The sequence below is a fragment of the Capsella rubella genome, unplaced genomic scaffold, assembly GCF_000375325.1.
Source record: "Capsella rubella cultivar Monte Gargano unplaced genomic scaffold, Caprub1_0 scaffold_1, whole genome shotgun sequence".
Classification (NCBI taxonomy): domain Eukaryota; kingdom Viridiplantae; phylum Streptophyta; class Magnoliopsida; order Brassicales; family Brassicaceae; genus Capsella; species Capsella rubella.
The window spans coordinates 1,432,627-1,450,761 of NW_006238923.1; the positions used below are offsets into that span (position 1 = coordinate 1,432,627).

The following is an 18,135-nucleotide window of genomic DNA, read 5'->3' on the forward strand; positions in this document are numbered from 1 at the left end:
AAACTTCTGTTTTAACAATTTTTTAACACAAACAAATATTAAATAAAATTTGTGATAATGATTAAATTAATATTTAAAATGAGTAGAAAAAGGTAACCAACATTTAATAATATACGACATTGAAGGCATATGGTAACACACTTGACTACTTTATTACAAACGACTAATAATAACAATTTCTCAACCTCGAAAAACAATTTTCATACTTAATTAACCGCAATTTGTATCTTATTCATCCTTCTTCCGTTGGACAAATTACAAACAAAACACATTGCGATATAAAGAGTAAAGTGAATGTACCCTAACAAAACAAAACCGCTTTGTATAATTGTAACAGGCAACTAAAAGTTGGTTTGATCAAAAGTTAGCAAAAAAGAAGACTTTATACTAACATTTTGGAACGAAGTTTATTGGCTACATACAAGAGATGGCTGATGTTTGTAGTTGGATAGTGTTGAAGTAACTTCATATTCGATGTAAAATCCCCAGCGATTAGCCTCCTCCTCACCAGTACCAACATCGCACAACATATCCCTAGTAGGCTTTCCTGCAATAATAAGATCAACGGAGTTCTATCATTCAAGCAACCATTTGTATATTCTACAAGTGAAACATTGAAAAATGAGAGTCTCTTCTGTATCTACTGATTTGATTTCAATCAAGTATACATCAATCTTACCAGGGGACCTTCGGGGTCGCTTAAGAGTGCATCCCATATGTGAAGACTGTCAAAGAAACTAAACTCTTGTGTAAGGAGGAGAGTGATCCACCTAAATGCATAGAACTGTGGGTTTACCTGTAATCCAATTCAGTCTATACAATGTCATTCTCAGAGGCTCCAATCCATTGTTATTATGTTCTAGATGAGAGATAATGAATACTAAATAAGCTAAGTGGATCACTGGAAGTTATCTTCCCCACAAAATCGATGTCTTACTTTGGTGGTGATCTCTAGATGACGCCAAAGTTCCTCATCATGCTTCTTAACAAGTTGCGAGAGCCTTGTTATTGCAGATCGGATTCCCACCACACTATTGTCAAGTTGTTGACAGTAGAAGTCTCGAAATCCACTCAACAGTTCAACAAAGCAGAAGAATGCATCTGCTTCAGCGTGGGACTGCATAGTGTAAACAGAGTTAATATAAAATTGACTGAAGCTCATGACACAAGAGCACAAGCAAGATTGCAAAAAAAGATCATACACGCACCAATCTTCTAAGAAAAATATTCAAAGAGTTCAGTTTCATACTAATCGATTACACAATTACACGGTTCTTTCCATTTGCATTTCTGTAAAATAGCATATAGTAAAAACATCTTGATAATTTTTTTACTTAAGATCAACTGACACATCTTGAAAATATTAAGGGTCTAGACTGGCACTGTTACCTTGAAATTGTATACCCTATCACGTGACAGTAGTTTAAAGAGTATCAAAGAAACAAAAAGAGTCTACTTACGGAACTATCTTCGTCAGGGTCGTTACGAAATACATAAAAGATAGGTGCTAAAATTTCGTTCATCCCTTGAACATATCTGATGCCTTGATTTAACTTCGCAAATACAAGCAATATATTCTTCATAGATTCCTAGACATGTAAATGGAAACGTCATTGAGCTTGAGTAATCAACAGTAGGTGAAAATTTGCTAATGAGAACACAAAACGGTTACCTGATTAGAACGCGCAAACGATGATTCACCGGAGAAAAAGGGTATGTCTGGATGTGTACGTTTGACATCTCTGTCTATTTGTTCTATGGTCTCTGTATCCTACATTAATACCATAACATTTAATTATGTCCTTAAGCAATGCACTGAGGTCTTTCTAAAAGATTTTAACAAGGAAAAACCTGCCATGAATGCAAGAAGTACCTGAAAGTATGTATTCCAGATGCTCGCCTTCCCTAGGCTTAAAGGATGGTCCTCGTCAGTTATTCTGGACCGCGCAAGCATGCATCGACTATCACTCTTCAGCTCATAATTGTCAAACCCCCTTGACCTCACCATTTTCCATGTGATTTCTGACTAACTACCACAGAATCATTTAGAGGTACAAACACAATTCAAGAAATGATAGTTGTGTACAGAAGCTTTCTAGACGAGAAAAAGGACTTACAAAGTTCAAGTTTTTACAAACAGCGAGGATAATACACTCGTGACAAATCAACTTAAATAGACATAGCATGCAAAACTGACAATAACTCCTAGGCAAGAAACAAAAGAGAAGGATCACTTACAGGACTCGTCAGAAGCTCATCCTTATAGTGCTTGTATTGGGATCTCTTTTGTTTCAACTCAGTTGACCAGAGTGAACGTTCAGGTGGCAAGTAACCAAGCAAAAGCTGCAACGAGAATCATATTTCAATGGCCGCGATCATAACAGACTCTCTCAGTCTCAGTTCAATGCATTGTTGCATTAACACGAAATAGATTCTGATTTATAAACAAAACCAAAATCATGATTATTGTAATACCTACCTTCCAGACAGTAGAACGTATCCCAGGAGAATCCGGCAAACTCTGTAAAGCTAAACTTCTCAGTTCCTTCATGTTGATCACCTTCTTCGATAACTGTAACAAAACCAACAACGGAGAAGAAAACAAAAACATTCAGACCGCAACGGGCTGGTGGAAGAATCTGAAATTTTGCATTGATAAACCAAAAAAAACAGGAAGGTTGCATTGACCTCCGCTGAGACATGAGCCTGGCGGGAAAAGTCCTCGGCGGAAGGACCAACGGAGTTTCCATATTCGCCACCACCGCCAGAAATACTGCTACCGTTCCTCGGCCTAGGCGACGGCGATGGAACCGAAGAAGCGGTGGAAGAAGGCGGAGGAGCAGAATTAAGCCTGGGAGCAACGGAAATTGATTGTGCCTCTTCCTTCATCTTAGTGACGGGGGAATGGCGGTGGAGACCGTCGTCGTAAGAAGACGGCGGAGGAGGAGTAGACCACATGGTGCTATTCAACCATTCCGGTACCTTTTTCCTCACCATATCTAGGGTTTGATGGATCGATCAATCGATTTGGAACTCGGGAGATTCAATTTACGAGGTTTCGAGAAGAAGATTTGATGAGAAAGGGAGAGAAAGGTTCTGTTCTGCGAGTCGGTGATTTAATGGAAGTTCGTGTTAACTTTTTCTACTGTTCTCTCTCTGAGAGAGAGAGAGAGAGAGAGAGAGAGAGGAATCGGAGAAATTAATATCGAATATAGCCTCCATATTGTTGATTATTTATAAATGTATCCCTTTCTTTTTATTAATTACACTTACCCCATAAAATCCATAGTATAATTAATATATCATTTGTAAGATATTAGATTTTTAATTATCAGGAATTTGCACCAAAAACATAAACAAAGAGTTACCATCCTTATCGAATAGTTGTAATTAATATCGAATAGTATTTTCTTATCGGAGAAGCAAAGAGTTGAGTTAAGGTAATTTTTGTGTTCAACAGAATAATAATCTAGTCTAGGATGGTAAAGAACATAAATAAAGCAACAATAAGTAAGATTTTTATGGTGATATGCAAACACAAGACTAATCATCATGTACAAGTGATGGACCCGATTAACCTTGGCGACTGGTCTTTGTTCTCATGCGATATACCTCTGCTTCACATACATTCGCCATGTGTTTCGTTGTCTTCAATAATACACTTGCCAACCACATATATACTAACATCTACTTAACCATAATCTTATCTTACTCAAATCTTAGCTTAAGAAACTTATTATATTGTATATCCCTATATTAGTAAAAGAGAAGTATAAAAAGTGCTTTCGGATCGGGTCAATTTAAGAAAATTACCCGAAATTTATAATTGAATCTTTTAAAGTTGGATAAATTAATGGGTTTGGATACATACATCGGATACTTTCCAAATCTAATTTTAGGATTGTATTATTTCCATAACTAATTATAGGATTTACTAATATTTCTCTAATTAATTTAATAAAATCTATTTAAAAAATCTTATTCTTCTTTCACTTTTATTTAATATTATTTTTAATTTTTTGATATTATACTATATAATATAAAAATTTAAAAAAATTTAACTTTTTTTGCATATGTTGCAATTTGAATTTTTCAAAACGGGCATGTAATACTCAAATACACTCGGTTAAATATTTTGGACAATGGTTTAAAATCATTATAAGTATGACCAATATTAAAACCATTGTTACATGAGCATATTTAAAATTTCAAATAGTTTCAAAATATCATAAGTAAAAGGTTCAAATATATAAAAATTTAAAAATTTAAAATATTGAAATATTTTTTTGAAGACATAAATGTAATTTTGGAGACATAATTTTTATTGATAAAATATATTATATATCAAACTATGTAAATTTTAGATAGTTCATGGGTCGTTTGTTAAAATCACAATTATAATGATAAATCGAGTTACGAATAATGTTTTTTTACGAAATGAATTAGGTTACGGGTTGGACCTTCAAAAAATATATTGTATATGTAATTTTTACGTATATTCCTACTTTTACTACAAAAATGGTCAAAATGAATAATTTATCGACAAATATTATTTTCATACTGTTAAATTTTCACCGTGTTTTTAATTGTATCAAAACTCAGTATATGATTATTTACTCGCTTTTTCTTTATTATTTTATTTAAACTTATTATACAAATATATGATTTACCATAATCGACTGCATTGTAACAAAATTAAAATATAACATATTCTAATCCGTTAAAAGTTATATATATGTAATTATTTCCCCCGCGCTGTAGCGCGGGTCCGAACCTAGTAATAATAATAATGTACGCAACTTTCAATTTAAAAAACACTCACTAGTGACCCACCTGAGCCGCCTTCTTTTTCTCTTCCATGCCTGTGGTCTGTGGAGATTTTTTGGCATACTCCAATCTCCTTTCCCTCCTTCAATGGAGATTTAACCCCTTTGCCAGATTCGCTGCTATGTGCGGTCTGGTCTCAGGAATATCATGACTTTGTTCTATTTCCGACCATTGTATGCAAAAGAGCATGGCAAGATTTATACTGGAAAACGCCATGAATGAACAAAACTCTCAAGCATCTGAAGGCTGGGAGCCTGGGATGTTAATGTTATTCTCGTGCACGAACCTGAAGGCACCTAACTCATCTACTATATCACCAATAATCACCACATGAACAACTTCCATCTTTGAAATGATGAAACTGTCTTGCATCTCTCAGTAAAATACCTCTTTGGCTGATCTTACTAACATATTTCATTAAAGAATGGCAATCTCCGCAGATTCTAAGGTTCTTAATGATCCTTATCGTGGTTCCAGGAGCAGTTCTTAGAATTCCAAGTGTAAGAGCCAGTTTCTCACTATGGACTCCCGTAACATGTTCCTTCTCTTCTTCTTCAATGTCATGAATCGACCAATCAGCTCCTGGAATGTATCCTATCTCAGTCGCGAGCGATATGATCTCCTCAAGCTTCAAACGTATCTCTTGTGTCTGCTTATGAGTACAATCACCAGCTGCAAATTTGTTCAGTTGACAGTCCAATTCGATGTAACTCCATCCCAGGGATCTTTCTTTGCCTGTCTTCTGATATGGAACCCTTCTTTCCTCTACATCTTGATACTTCCCATTAGCCAGATGTGTTTTGTCTAAGAAAATGTAACTACCACGAAGCTCTGGATCAAGTTCCAAAAGATTCTGTGACACAATTTCAGTCCTTCTATTACTCCTGTGCGCCTTGCTAGCACGATAGAGTGCAGCCCATGTTGTAAAATCAGGATTTATCGGCATATTATCTACAAACTTATGTGCTTCGTTCAACTTCCCTGCTCTACCTAGCAAATCAACGACTAACACATAATGTTTTAATGTAGGTTCAATCGCATAGTCAAGCCTCATGCTATCGAAGAAATTAAGTCCCAGGTCTACTTCGCCCGAGTTCAAGCATGCAGTTAGAACTGCAAGAAACACTACCTCATCTGGCTTCTCTCCTGCATGCACATAACAAATTAAAGAAATTAAAATCGATGAAATAAAGGACAAAGAAATGAGAATAAGCAAAATTCTTAAACTAGACAAAAATTACTACCGGAATACATCATTTGTCTGAAACATTGGATAGCTTGATGAAAGCATCCATGTACCGCCCAACCTTGTATCATAGCAGTCCACGAAAGAATATCCTTATGATTCATATTACTGAACACAGTACCCGCACAGTCAACTTCCCCACATTTCGCATACATGTCAATGAGAGCTGTCCCTATAGCTCTATCCAATCTAATCCCATTATCCAAAATATAAGCATGAATTCTTATTCCTGATCCAAGAGCACCAGATTTTGAACATGCAGACAGCGCAGCAGCAACTGTGTATTCATTAGGTTTCAAGCCCTTTTCCAGCATCTCAAAATAGGTTGAAATCGCAGTTTCATAGTAGCCATTTTGGGAAAACCCATTGATTAAAGTCGTCCAAGTAACAACATGTTTCTCAGGCATCAGTTCAAAAAGCTGCTTTGCTCTGTTCAACTGGCTGCAGTCAGCATAACCCTTGATCAAAGTACTCCAAGATCCTGAATTTCTCTCTGGCATGGATCTAAAAAGTTTTGTAGCCATTTGCATATCCTTGGCTCGACAATAACCTTTAATCAAAACATTCGATAGCAAAGTACTCTCTTTTTTAATTCTATCAGGACTTTCATCGAACACTTGGAAGGCATAATTCAATTGTCTGGTCTTGGCGTACATGTCAACCAAAGATACCCTTACGAAGGAATCACAGTCAACGAAATTCTTCAAAGTGGCGGCATGAAGAGCCCTACCCAACCATCTAAACCCTAGTTTGGAATTAGACTTGAGCACAAAGGGAAAAGTTAGCCGATCAGGTCTCACACCAAGCCTCAACATGAGGATGAAATGACGGACAGAACTCGCGGAACGAGCATTCTCCGTCAAACCACGGATCAAAACATTGAAAACAAAGAGGTTCTTCTCTTCAAAATTTCTGAAAATCGAGAGGCAATAATCCGGGGACTGGAGAAGCCCAGAGCAAGAAACCAGCTGAGCAGCGACGCGACTACTGAGGACGCCGCGACGGAGAATCTGGGCGTGAACACGGCGGAGACTGACAGTGTCTTTACAGGCGTGTATCAGAGATATGAAGTGAGACTCGTCCGGTGAGGCTCGACGATCGGCCGGAAGGTGTATTTTGGCGGGAGAAGATTTCGGTTTGAAAAGAACGGAAAGCGATTTCATCGTGTACCCGAATACGCGCTCATCTCAGACATTCGCTGGTGGCGCAAAGACTCTCTCTTATATTTTGGTCTTAACCGGATTATACCGTATTGCTCTATATTTTTCAAACCGGTTAAGTTGCGAACCGCTTCAGACGAAGGGGAAATGGATCGAGTGGCACTTTACCTTAATCGTAAAAGAAACAAGGAGTGATTGAAGAGATTTCTAGTTCTTGTCTCCAAATTTTGCACTTATTAAGACAAAATAAAAAATAATGTCACTTGCCAGTATTATTCATAGTAATAATTTTTTAAGTTTTCATTCATTATTTGATACAAGAAGACAATGCAACGATTTAAAGAACTCCAAAGAAAGGGTTGTTGATGGCGGAATTGAGCTCTGTTCCAGCTGAGTTAATAATGGCTGAATCGATCTTGTCTCTAGGTAAGAACAGGAACTCTCCTCCTTCAATTTTCTCAAACCCACATAGCTCCATGAACTCTATGCCCCCTCTCAGTGAACCAACCCTGTCCTGTTTACAATAAACCATAATTAGTAAGACACATGACTATCAAATCTAATTTGTTGACTAATCAAGTAAACCTCCTTGCTGCGCATCTCTATGGCAGATTGTTTTTACCTGAAATGTTTGGTTTGTGAGTCTAATTTTCCGGAATTTTTCTTCATCTGGATTCTTAGCAACATTTCCCATGTAAGTCAGCAGAGTCTGGAATGCTCTCTTCACTTTAGCATCCTCCTCCTGAGTCAACAAGTAATTACTGTTATTGTCAAAGTTTACTCAATCCTCCCACAATTTCACCCAAATTTCCCTACCTCATTTCTTTTTTATTGCTGGTTGCAATCTGAGTTGCTAAATGTTGAATGTATTTACCTTGTGGGTTTGCTTAAGAGACCTTAAGCATTCTCGCATTTGATCAGTTTTTGTGGCAGGTCTAATTGGCAACGAACACTGCAAAATCATGTCTTTATAAGATAAGGGTATAAGATAGATAATAAATGCAACTTGCTTATAGAAAATATTTAATTTACCTTCTTCTCCTCCACAACTGGCACTGAAGGTTTTGCCGCTGCAGTTGCAGGATCTTCCGGAGGCAATCCGAGTTTCCGTCTTCTTTCAGCCTGTTAAAATGTAAACATGAGCATTCAGGATAGATAAAGTAATGGAAAACGTATGTAAAATCTACTGCACTAAAGATACCTTGTCTTCTTCAAGTTTTTGGCGGATCTTTTCCCTAGCTCGTTTTTCTTCTTCTTTCTCAGCTTTGCGCAAAAAGGCTATACTGAAATACACAACCAACAAGAAGTCACTTTTAATGAACAACAACAAAAATAAGAATAAGCTGGGCCTGACATTATATAACCAGAAACAAAACATACCGCTTTCTTTCGTTTTCTTCTTCCATCCGCTTTGCTTCTAAGAGTTCCTTGCCAATCCTAATTCGCTCCTAAACCAAATACTTATATTTTAAAAGATGATAACAGAAGATTGCTTTTCAGCCATGACACAATAAGCATCTAACATTTCCTACAAGCACATCCTTATTTCCTTACTATTGTACCAAGAATACTATGTATACTTGCACAGAAATTATAGCCGGTATAGCCTTATGCAGGCAATGAACTCAGGAGTAAAGAGCAAAACTTAATTTTAACAGCAGAGATGAATCATCGTAAGCTGAAGTAATTGCGGATAACAAATATTAAAACAGGAGAAAAACAAAACCTTCTCTCTTTCACGTTCCATTCGTTTTTCTTCCTCTTCTTTCTTCTTCCGTGCACGTTCCCTAAGATGTGGAACAGCAAAGAATAAGGGATATATAATCCGACTTTAAAATAATCATCTTCCAGGGTTATCATAGAAGTCAGACAGTTAACTGTTATAAATCAACATGTGGACATTTGTCATGCAATCAATTGAAAAACAACTAGAAATTCAAGGCTATGCATGATATGTGTAATGTCATTGGTGCTAGGTGCATGCTACAAAAGAAAAAAAGATGGACAGAAAAAAACAGAATACTCATAGAACCTTAATTCCTGTGCTTTTATCTTCACTTCTTCTGGCGTAAGAGCAGGTTTAGCAGGCCCAACATTAGAGTTGGCAGGTACCTAGGTGTACAATGAACAACATAGGGCATTATAGTAACTGAAGGAATGAAGTAATTCTAAGATCACATATCATGCATAATACAAACATAATATAAGATTGTGTCAAGACAGTTCAGAACAAAAATTCTGCTTAAAAGAAACTATTGACAAGACATCCACCTTTGGCAATTCATCTACGTCAGGATCATTCTCATGCTCCACCACCCAATTAACTGCAGCTTCAAGACTGGCATTACCTGATGAAATGAAAATGAAACAGTATATGAAAAATAAGTGAAGTAAGGTTTACCAAAGATCGTAATAGGAACCCACAATCAAAAGTGCAAAATAGAAAAACATGACACACTAGAATTTTACCAGAGTAGTGGAGTGCTCGAGTAGCGCGAGCTTTAGGGAAGCCCATCGCTTCTAGCTCCTCAAGAATGTTTTTGTCAACATCTGGAACAATCATCTCTGCAGAGAGATCATAAGAAAAAAAGTTGAAGTCAGATTCAGAATCATGCATTACATACACATTAAATATGGCACTGTACCTTCAGCAGCCTCTCCACTACCACTAGGATTATCGTCAATATCCATAGAAACCTTAGGAGCTTCCAAGCTGATGGGTTTTACCGTCTCCAGTGTCTTATCAACAAACTCAGTATGCCCTGTTCTTTTTGTGTGCAAATCGCTTTCCTTCACAATGTAAAAGGAATGAGACAAACAATCAGAAATAATCAAAATACTAGAGCATAGTTTATTTTTTAGTGTATAGACATAGTAAAAACAGATCAGTAAAGGTTTACTATTCTTAAGACACTTCAGTAGAAACCAAATTGCAGAAACCAAAACTCCACAAGAAATGAAACCAATGAACTCTGGTAAAAGCACCAAAGCATATCAGTTCAACCAGAGGAGAAAGACAATACAGCAGCTTTAAGCCCAAAAGAATTGAGATCTGACATCAACAGTGGGAGAAGAAACCAAGAATTGGAAGAAAACTTTAAACTTCACACTCTAATTAAACCAAATCAGCGGGAACACACATGAAAAGACTCAGTTTCAATGAAGACTCAAGTCAAAACTCATCAACTCGAAACCCCAGATCAGTAAAGGTTGTAAAAGACGAAGCAAATCGAGATCGCAGAGTCAAAAGCGTTAAAACAGTGAATAAACATCGAAATTACATGTAGAAAACTCGAAATCCCGAAAAAAGAAAACCCAAGGAGATCTGTTTGTAACTTCTAACCACCACCAACACAAACCCATCAAGAAAAAAATGAAAGAAAGCGATAAAAATCGAAGATCCGTACAGTTTTAGAGCGACAAGGCTTGCTGCAAGTAGTACAAACGAGATTGAGCACGGCCTCAGTGGACTCGGCGAAATTGGAGTGAGAGGTGAGCTCAGCATGCTCCTGAGCCTCCTCCACGGACTTCAGCAGCGCACCACAATCGCCACACTTGAGCGATACTCCTGCCATGGTTACGATCTCTCTTCTCTGGAACTGCTGCTTTCACACACTCGATAGTATTTGTCCCTTTAATTGGGGAAGTCCGTTCGTTGCTTGGGCAGAGAGGAAGACGTAGGGCCGGTTTAATCGTTTCAAGTACCGGTTCAATTGTTTTCGGTTCTGAAGTAGAAAAAATAATAATCCAATCGATTAAGCTTCGGTACGCAAAGTAACGGTTTGTAGTAACCGGTACACTTCCGTTAAGATCATAATCACAACAGTTTGAATCGGACGGTCAATATTGCTCGAACCGCTCCATAGGAAAAAAAAAAATACCCGCCCGGAATAGGATGGCTGGATGGGCACTATGAGCTCAAACGGACGACAAGTCTTTCTTCGGCTCTGAAAGGAGCAAAAGCTTGAGCCAAATGTAGCAATACCTGTTTGAGAAGCAGCACCGACAAGATTGAGATTTCTCAACCACATCTGCTTGTAACTTTTGTCTCTTTTAGTATATGGACAAATGGAATGTAACTCGGTTGAGAGGCTCAAATATTTTCAGACATGTTTGTGATGATACATATATAATGAAGCTTTCACGACTCCGAAACATCATTAATATAATAAGAAGAAGAACAAAATTAATGGTATTTGATCTAATGTGATCGTCAAAAACTTTCCCAGCAAAAGCTGTAGAGAAGAAGATCAAAAACTGGTTTTCTTCTTTTCTTTTTCAGTATAATGGAAACAAAATAATCTCAGTCTTGTGGGAAGATCCGTTCATAGAATAAGATATACGCTTCAGAATGCAGAACCTTTTCCCACGAAACCTGACGAACATATGCATCGCTTACGTTATACCACGTCGTTAAAGAGGAATCAGTCTCTTTAACTCGCTGACCACCTCTAACATACGCCACGTAATGACCTCCTCTCATCGTTCCTGAATGCTCCACCAATCCCGCCAGTCTGTAAACGGGTGGGTCTTCTTCCTTACATCTGAAATAACAACAACATAAAAAAAAAACAAAGATACGATTTAAAATGATGGAGGTTTAGTTAAAAAGTTATATCAAAATGTGGTGTTGCAGAAGATAAGAGATGATACCTTGAGTCCATATATTGTCGGAGATCAATGACCTCTTTGAAAGCAACATGACCATTTAACTTACTTAGCCTACCACGCAAATCTTGGCTGAATCGTTTTAGATGGATGGTTAAGACAGGTGGGGCTTTGTTTATAAGTACTCTTTTAGTTGCATCTCTCTTTACTGTGATCAGATTCTCAGAATCTTCGTCTTCATCTTGAGCTCCTTTGGAATCGCTTTCATTAGCTGAGAGAGAACTTGTAGCTTTTCTTCCATTCGTGCTATGATCCTTGGCACTACAACTATCACTTGTTTCTTGCGTAACAGCCAAAACATCAGTTTCTCCAGAAACTCCATTTCCAATTTCATTTTCATTTTCTTTCAGCCATCCGTTGCTACTGTTACTTGATCTTGACTCATCTTTTTTGGATTTTTGCTTTTCTTTCAACCGCTGGAGTTTCAGGTTCTTTGAACAGTTCTCGCAGTGCCATGCATTGTCATCCGATAAAATCTCAGGCTTTGTGAAATGAGTTAAACACCTCTCTACAGACACCGGTGTATCTGAGTCATCGATTTCTTCAGGATCAGACTCGCTGCTAAACGCCATAAAACCAACTCCTGAAGCTTCAGCCTTGGAAGGAGGTCCAAAAACAGGTCCTTCGGTCATCTCGGGCTCATCAAATAAACCGCCAAAATCAACAAAATCACTGTTTTGTGGTTCATGATCACCAGTAACAAATGAAGATGAAGCCTCACCTTGCGCAACCGTTTTATCATCACAGGATATTTCTTTGTATGGCATGTATAATATCTGTGAATCTGCAACCATCAAAGGAAGCTCTTCCTCGTCCCAAGGATTCATCGAGGAAGAACTTTCTCCTATACCAGGATCACCACTGATGCAACTAGCTTGATTGATTTCAGCAGAAATACCACTTGTAACCGGGCATTCATCAGATTGCGTAGCTTGTACATCTTTTTCATCCAAACTGGCTTCCACCTTTCCAACTTCTTCATTATCTTGCATCAGCCTCTCTGTGTTACGTTCCAAAGTCTGATCACCTGATGAAACTGAGGTATTGGCCGGATTCTCTGAAACTGGAACAATTTGATTAGTCTCAGTTGTTGAGACATAATCAATACCATCTTTTGGCATATCCGTATTCGTCTCATCTCCAGAGGTTTCTGGTCCAATAATATCCAACCAGAAGCTATCGAAACCAGTATCACTTTGTGTTGCACTTTCTGAGGCCTCTTTATTGTCAACGGTTATAACTGGAGGAGTCTCTAAAACCGGACCATTATCAAGGTGTGCAAAACTAGAACAGGATGTATCCGAATCAGCTAGGACAACCAAAGCTTTTCCAGGAGAATTCGGTTCCGAAAGAGTCTTACTTGGGAGAACTTTTGAAACCTTACTTACCTTTGACACATTCTTAGGGACTCTTTTTGGTGGAAGCTTAGTTTTTTTTGCTCGAGAAATAGTTTGTGGCTTTTTCGGAGGGGTTTTCTTGAACGGTACGGGTAAGGAGAGATCCAAAAATGGCTCATAAACTTTCGAGGAATGCCCGCACTCCATACAAGAAACAATGCTTGAAGTTTCGCCCCCAAATACAGAATCTATGAGAGTAGATATCTGATCATTATCAGAATCACCACGCTTCTTTCTCAAGGCTGACTCTTCGGTGCTCAACGAATCTAGCAAACAGCGTAGCAACTCGTGGCTATCATGCTGGTCATATCCCCTAAACTGGGGTGCTTTAGAACAGAAAGACCCAAAAAAGGCTCTAGGATTTATCACACTCTTCAAGCCTGCCTCAGGTTTCGTTTCAGCATATAATTTCTTCAGGGAAGATGCAAGAGGCCCACCGACCCCAGATCCATCCTCCTTCAAGAAGTGGCCGCGTAACTGATCCAAAGAAAGAAGATTCTGCATTATCGAATTAAAGAAACATGTGTTCCCAAGGTTAACTAAACCTCGCACGACATAACCATCTCTAGCTTCTATACCACTGGTCACAGCACCTTCTAATTTGATATCACTAGTGATACTACCACTTCCTGAGCACTGGTCTTCAATATCAGTGGACGCTAAATTGTTCAAAGATTGTCCTTTAATCAATTTAACAACCTCCAACAGCACGTCTCTCTTCTCACCATTCTCTTCTTTTTCAACAGGGAGAAGTGAATTGCATGGGAAACACCATCTTAACTGAGGATTTTCCCATTGGATCATCAATCGGTGACGCGTCAATCTGATATGCCTCACAACATGACTCTGAGCTCCAGTTGGTAAACCAACACCCCCACACACATAACAGCCACATTCCAAACAAAGCCAAATAGCTCTTTTGTCAGAAGAAGAAAAATCCTTTTTCCCCTTATTGCCCTTTGCTTTAGTTCCACTCTTGCCATACACCCCTTCCTTGCATTCTGCACACTTAATTTTCCGGGAAGACTTGATCTTATCAATCACTTTATCCAAATTGAGACCCTTATCGAGATGCACACAAGCTCTAGTCTCCTTAACTGCTTTAACATTCCCCTCAGCTAATTCCCCGGCTTGACTAGGTGGGTCTTCAGAGACCTCCTTGGAAAATGGGGTGGTCTGAATCTCCTTTGTTGGAGCTCGGGCCTTCTTCTTCGCTTTCTTCCCCATCAGTTGCTGTAATGAAATTCAAAGACAACAAAAGGAGATTGAGTGACTAAAGTTGTTACTTCATTTACAAAATCAAGTACAAGTAAGTGAAATACAAACGAAGCAATGAAGTGCAGAACAATGGATAAACCTTGGAAATATCACCAACACACTGAAGACAACCAGGAAAGAAAATAATCCAGGGCACAAATGGGATGACTGGAGAAGGGCAGCATCAGATTCAAAATCAATATCCAGCTAAACAAAATCGAACATGCCCATTTCAATTTCATTGATTTTTATGAATTAGCCGTCAAAATTTACAGACTCTAACAAGTACCCACAAAGAAATTATCCAACTTTGTAACGACTGGTAATCAAAGATCCAGAATCCAAAGTCCAGGCATGGAACACTTAGATTAAAAAACAAAAACAAAAAAAAAAGTCTGATATCTAATTACTACTACTCAACCTGACAGATATGGCAATCGGGAAGCAAAGAAAAGTAGCTAAAAACAATCGTACCAAAGCAAAAGCAGAATCCAGAGATTTTACCCACAAATTCCCAGAAGATGACGAAGAAGAACTCAAAAAAGTTGCTGCTTAGGAGAATATCCACATGAGAAGAATCAAAACTCGAAAAATTGGGATCTAGCCTAATCAAAAATTGGAGAGAGGGAGAGAAGTTGTGTTGTTGTAGCTGCCGCCGTCAAAAAAGAGGAGACGGAGAGTCGACGAAGGAGAGAAACTTAAACTTATGTGAAGTCCGAAAGATGGGCAGACGAAGGGGTTGTCACTTTAAAAACCTCTCTCTAATCCAATTATACTTTCGTCTTCCTCCGTACCGTAACTATCAAATTTTACCCACTAAAACTAAAAACAGATAACATTTTTTATAAGGAGAAAATAAATATATTCTTAAGAATATTAACTCCAAAGGATTTTAAATTTGTATACGAATGATAAAAAATAAAAGTTGGATGGTTAATGAAATTCAACAACAGATGGTAAATCAAAAACCCCATATAACTCAAAAAAAAATAATAAAAAAAGAGACTATTAAAAATTGTTATAAAAATCTCGTTTACACGGAAACAATGTCAGAAGCAATAATTAAAACATTACATATTTGGGTTCATGCTATGGGATTACAAGAACCAGCGAGCCCCATTGGAAGCTTCTGTATAAATTCACTCTATGAAGTAAGTCTTCTTGAAAGATTCTTTTGGTTTGCCAGATGCCTCTTTTATTTCACATTTAAGCTCAACCTCCATTAGCCTGTGGTTTTCCTTCGACCGGCTCATTACCAAACCAAGATTCAAGTTATCACCTTCCTCCACATTTATAGGATTGGACATAATGAAAACCTGCCAGGTTCAGATCACGAAACGGAGGTTAGCGTCTGAAACAGTCCGAAGCCTTAATCATCATAGGCCAGGGATTGGCAAGTACGTACCTGTTGACCCCAGTGCGTGCAGTGCTGCTCACTTGGAGCTGTGGTCAACTCGATTTCTTGCTGTGCAGGGTCTTCTTTTCTCCCCTAGTTACAAAAACAAACAATTAGCGCTGAGTAGGTATATAAAGTGTTTCTTCAACACACACACTACATAATGCAACACCATAATCTGTACAAACTAACCAAGAACTGAACATCGAACCATCCACCAAAACCACATAGCCTTGTGTGCTCCGCACTGATGACAGATGATACATTTGATCTGACTTCCTCAATTTCATTAACAGAGGCAGTCAAACAATCCATCTCTTTGACAATTGTAGGGGTGCCTATAATTTGTTGTGGATTCAAGTCATTCCACATAGCCGTCTGTACACAAAAGACAAGCAAAGGGTTTGTAAGTCAACTTATTAATTGTCCAACTGTCAGCTAAGTGACTTATCTAACGATAAATCTGATTGCAGCAATAAGAGTTTCGAAATCACCTGTATGTAATACTTTTCTTGCTCTTCAGCAAAAGGTTTTGTTAGAACGTCCATATCAACCCCATAGTAACTTTTGATCTCATCCGAAAAGTTATGCCAGTCCGCCATTGCCCCATCAAAGTCATTCTTCTTCCGATCTGCCATATTGGATTTGATGGGTGCAAGCCACATGCGAGCATGACTCGGGTACCTATTGGATTTAAAGCTTACTAGTTATGCTTAGACACATAAAGTACCAACATCAACCAAATCTTTACAAAATTGCTTTTAATTTTAGCACCTTGTGCCACATGGCCTCACAACATATGCATGAAATTTCATTAGGAATTCTATAAAGATGTTTAACAATATAAACAACACAACATCAAGCTCTCAAGTGCCACAGGCTCAATGCATCATTAAATTTTAATGATAAAAAAAGAATAGAAATAAGATGATAGAAAACCCACTTACATGACACCAGTCGGCTTTAACCATCGGTCACGAGCACTAATCACAGAATCAAACATGGACTCCCGCAGAAGGAAGTATCCCATCCACTCCGAGATAATGACGTCAACTGCTCATTAAATTGAATATGTAAATAGTAGCGCAATGCCAAGTAGAGTACAAATTATCAGAAGAAACATGTTCAACTCAACCAAATTGCTGTCTCAGACTCTCAACCTCTGGTCACTAATTTTGAGTCCGCAGTTTTTCATATCCAATACTCATACAATGTCATAGCTTAGGCTTCTGAATATCACACAACCATAGGCTCATTTAACAATGGACTTAATTATCAATTTACTCAGTCTACTTGCAAAGAAGAGAAATATGGGAAACAGAATAATACCCTTCTCTGGCAAGGAAATATCCTCGACTGAGCCTTCAATGACTTCAACAATATGGTCAAGGTTGTTGGCTTTGACAAGGGCACGAGCATGATCAGCCATTTTAGTGGCTTCAACGGCATAAACCTTCCTGGCACCAGCTTGAGCTGACCAAATAGCAAGTATTCCACTTCCAGTGCCCACGTCTAAGACAGTCTTCATCACATTACAAATACAAAATTAGCCAAATATTAATACCAAAAGAAAGACAGAGACCAATGGTTATAACTTAGCAATATATTATCTTAAGCCCAAAATCACCGAGTACAGACATATCAAAAGTGGTCAAGTGTATCTAGACAGCTCGAAGACATGAACTTTATTATACCTTGCCCTCAAAATGATGTTTGTTCTGGAAGACGGCATTGAAGTATGCATCCATACGGACACGGTCGGAGAGCATGTCTTTCTGGTGGTAGAGAAAGGAGTAAGTGCAGAAGTACTGAGCGAAGTCAACTTCTTTGTCAACTGGAGCCGACGGCCCTCCTCCGCCGGTTCCGGCCGCTCGTCCGCCCATTGTGCCGCCGTTCTGGGAGCTCCTCATCTTTTGCTTACAAACTTGCGAAGAGATGCTTTCAACTGCGGCAACAAACAAAACTTTGGTACCTTTAATTGAAAAGCTGAAGTGGGGAGAGCTGCTTGAGTTTTCAGACGGCGACGGACAAGTTCGGAAAACTTAGGGTTCCTTTTATAAATCAACCAATCAATCAAAGTCTTTAAGTCTCCCTCCTCCGCTTTCAAAATCATATAACCGGGATTACTTCATTCGGCCCATTTGCTTTCCAAGCCCAAATATCTTCGGCCCCTGCAGACTTTAG

General features: G+C 38.3%; 5 protein-coding genes across 9 annotated transcripts; all 5 read right to left on the bottom strand.

The window, feature by feature from the left end:
• Positions 1–186: 186 nt before the first annotated feature.
• LOC17896832 (TBC domain-containing protein C1952.17c) lies at positions 187–3,147 on the bottom strand. Of its 2 annotated transcripts, XM_006307436.2 has the most exons (9): positions 2,689–3,145; positions 2,480–2,572; positions 2,239–2,343; positions 1,874–2,026; positions 1,673–1,771; positions 1,461–1,589; positions 938–1,117; positions 680–796; positions 187–547 (listed from the first exon to the last, which is right to left on the bottom strand). In XM_006307436.2, exons 1-9 carry the CDS (start codon positions 2,995–2,997, stop codon positions 383–385), a joined length of 1,350 nt encoding a protein of 449 aa, XP_006307498.1. In that variant the 5' UTR covers positions 2,998–3,145; the 3' UTR covers positions 187–382. The 2 variants fall into 2 exon arrangements, with proteins under 2 accessions (XP_006307498.1, XP_023632854.1); XM_023777086.1 differs by lacking the exon at positions 187–547 and having other exon boundaries at positions 725–813; positions 2,689–3,147.
• A 1,625-nt stretch (positions 3,148–4,772) lies between these two features.
• Positions 4,773–7,236, bottom strand: LOC17898504 (pentatricopeptide repeat-containing protein At1g04840). The gene is made up of 2 exons (XM_006306876.2): positions 6,072–7,236; positions 4,773–5,973 (listed from the first exon to the last, which is right to left on the bottom strand). Exons 1-2 carry the CDS (start codon positions 7,234–7,236, stop codon positions 5,141–5,143), a joined length of 1,998 nt encoding a protein of 665 aa, XP_006306938.2. The 3' UTR covers positions 4,773–5,140.
• A 208-nt stretch (positions 7,237–7,444) lies between these two features.
• LOC17900709 (chromatin assembly factor 1 subunit A-B) lies at positions 7,445–10,826 on the bottom strand. The gene is made up of 12 exons (XM_006304385.2): positions 10,641–10,826; positions 9,879–10,023; positions 9,703–9,798; positions 9,505–9,581; positions 9,266–9,345; positions 8,960–9,020; positions 8,614–8,681; positions 8,435–8,516; positions 8,266–8,355; positions 8,108–8,185; positions 7,856–7,975; positions 7,445–7,747 (listed from the first exon to the last, which is right to left on the bottom strand). The coding sequence occupies exons 1-12, from the start codon at positions 10,806–10,808 to the stop codon at positions 7,571–7,573; spliced, it is 1,242 nt and encodes a 413-aa protein (XP_006304447.1). The 5' UTR covers positions 10,809–10,826; the 3' UTR covers positions 7,445–7,570.
• Positions 10,827–11,366: 540 nt separating this feature from the next.
• LOC17900550 (ubiquitin carboxyl-terminal hydrolase 2) lies at positions 11,367–15,290 on the bottom strand. 4 transcript variants are annotated; one of them, XM_023789510.1, is made up of 4 exons: positions 15,060–15,290; positions 14,656–14,723; positions 11,887–14,531; positions 11,367–11,777 (listed from the first exon to the last, which is right to left on the bottom strand). In XM_023789510.1, the coding sequence occupies exons 3-4, from the start codon at positions 14,523–14,525 to the stop codon at positions 11,537–11,539; spliced, it is 2,880 nt and encodes a 959-aa protein (XP_023645278.1). In that variant the 5' UTR covers positions 14,526–14,531; positions 14,656–14,723; positions 15,060–15,290; the 3' UTR covers positions 11,367–11,536. The 4 variants fall into 4 exon arrangements, with proteins under 4 accessions (XP_023645278.1, XP_006306689.1, XP_006306690.1 ...); XM_006306627.2 differs by lacking the exon at positions 14,656–14,723 and having other exon boundaries at positions 15,064–15,290; XM_006306628.2 differs by lacking the exon at positions 14,656–14,723.
• Positions 15,291–15,543: 253 nt separating this feature from the next.
• On the bottom strand, positions 15,544–17,991 carry LOC17899382 (protein arginine N-methyltransferase PRMT10). Its single transcript, XM_006305002.2, has 7 exons — positions 17,646–17,991; positions 17,281–17,473; positions 16,899–17,004; positions 16,446–16,635; positions 16,144–16,329; positions 15,961–16,044; positions 15,544–15,871 (listed from the first exon to the last, which is right to left on the bottom strand). The coding sequence occupies exons 1-7, from the start codon at positions 17,859–17,861 to the stop codon at positions 15,695–15,697; spliced, it is 1,152 nt and encodes a 383-aa protein (XP_006305064.1). The 5' UTR covers positions 17,862–17,991; the 3' UTR covers positions 15,544–15,694.
• Between the last annotated feature and the right edge of the window lie 144 nt (positions 17,992–18,135).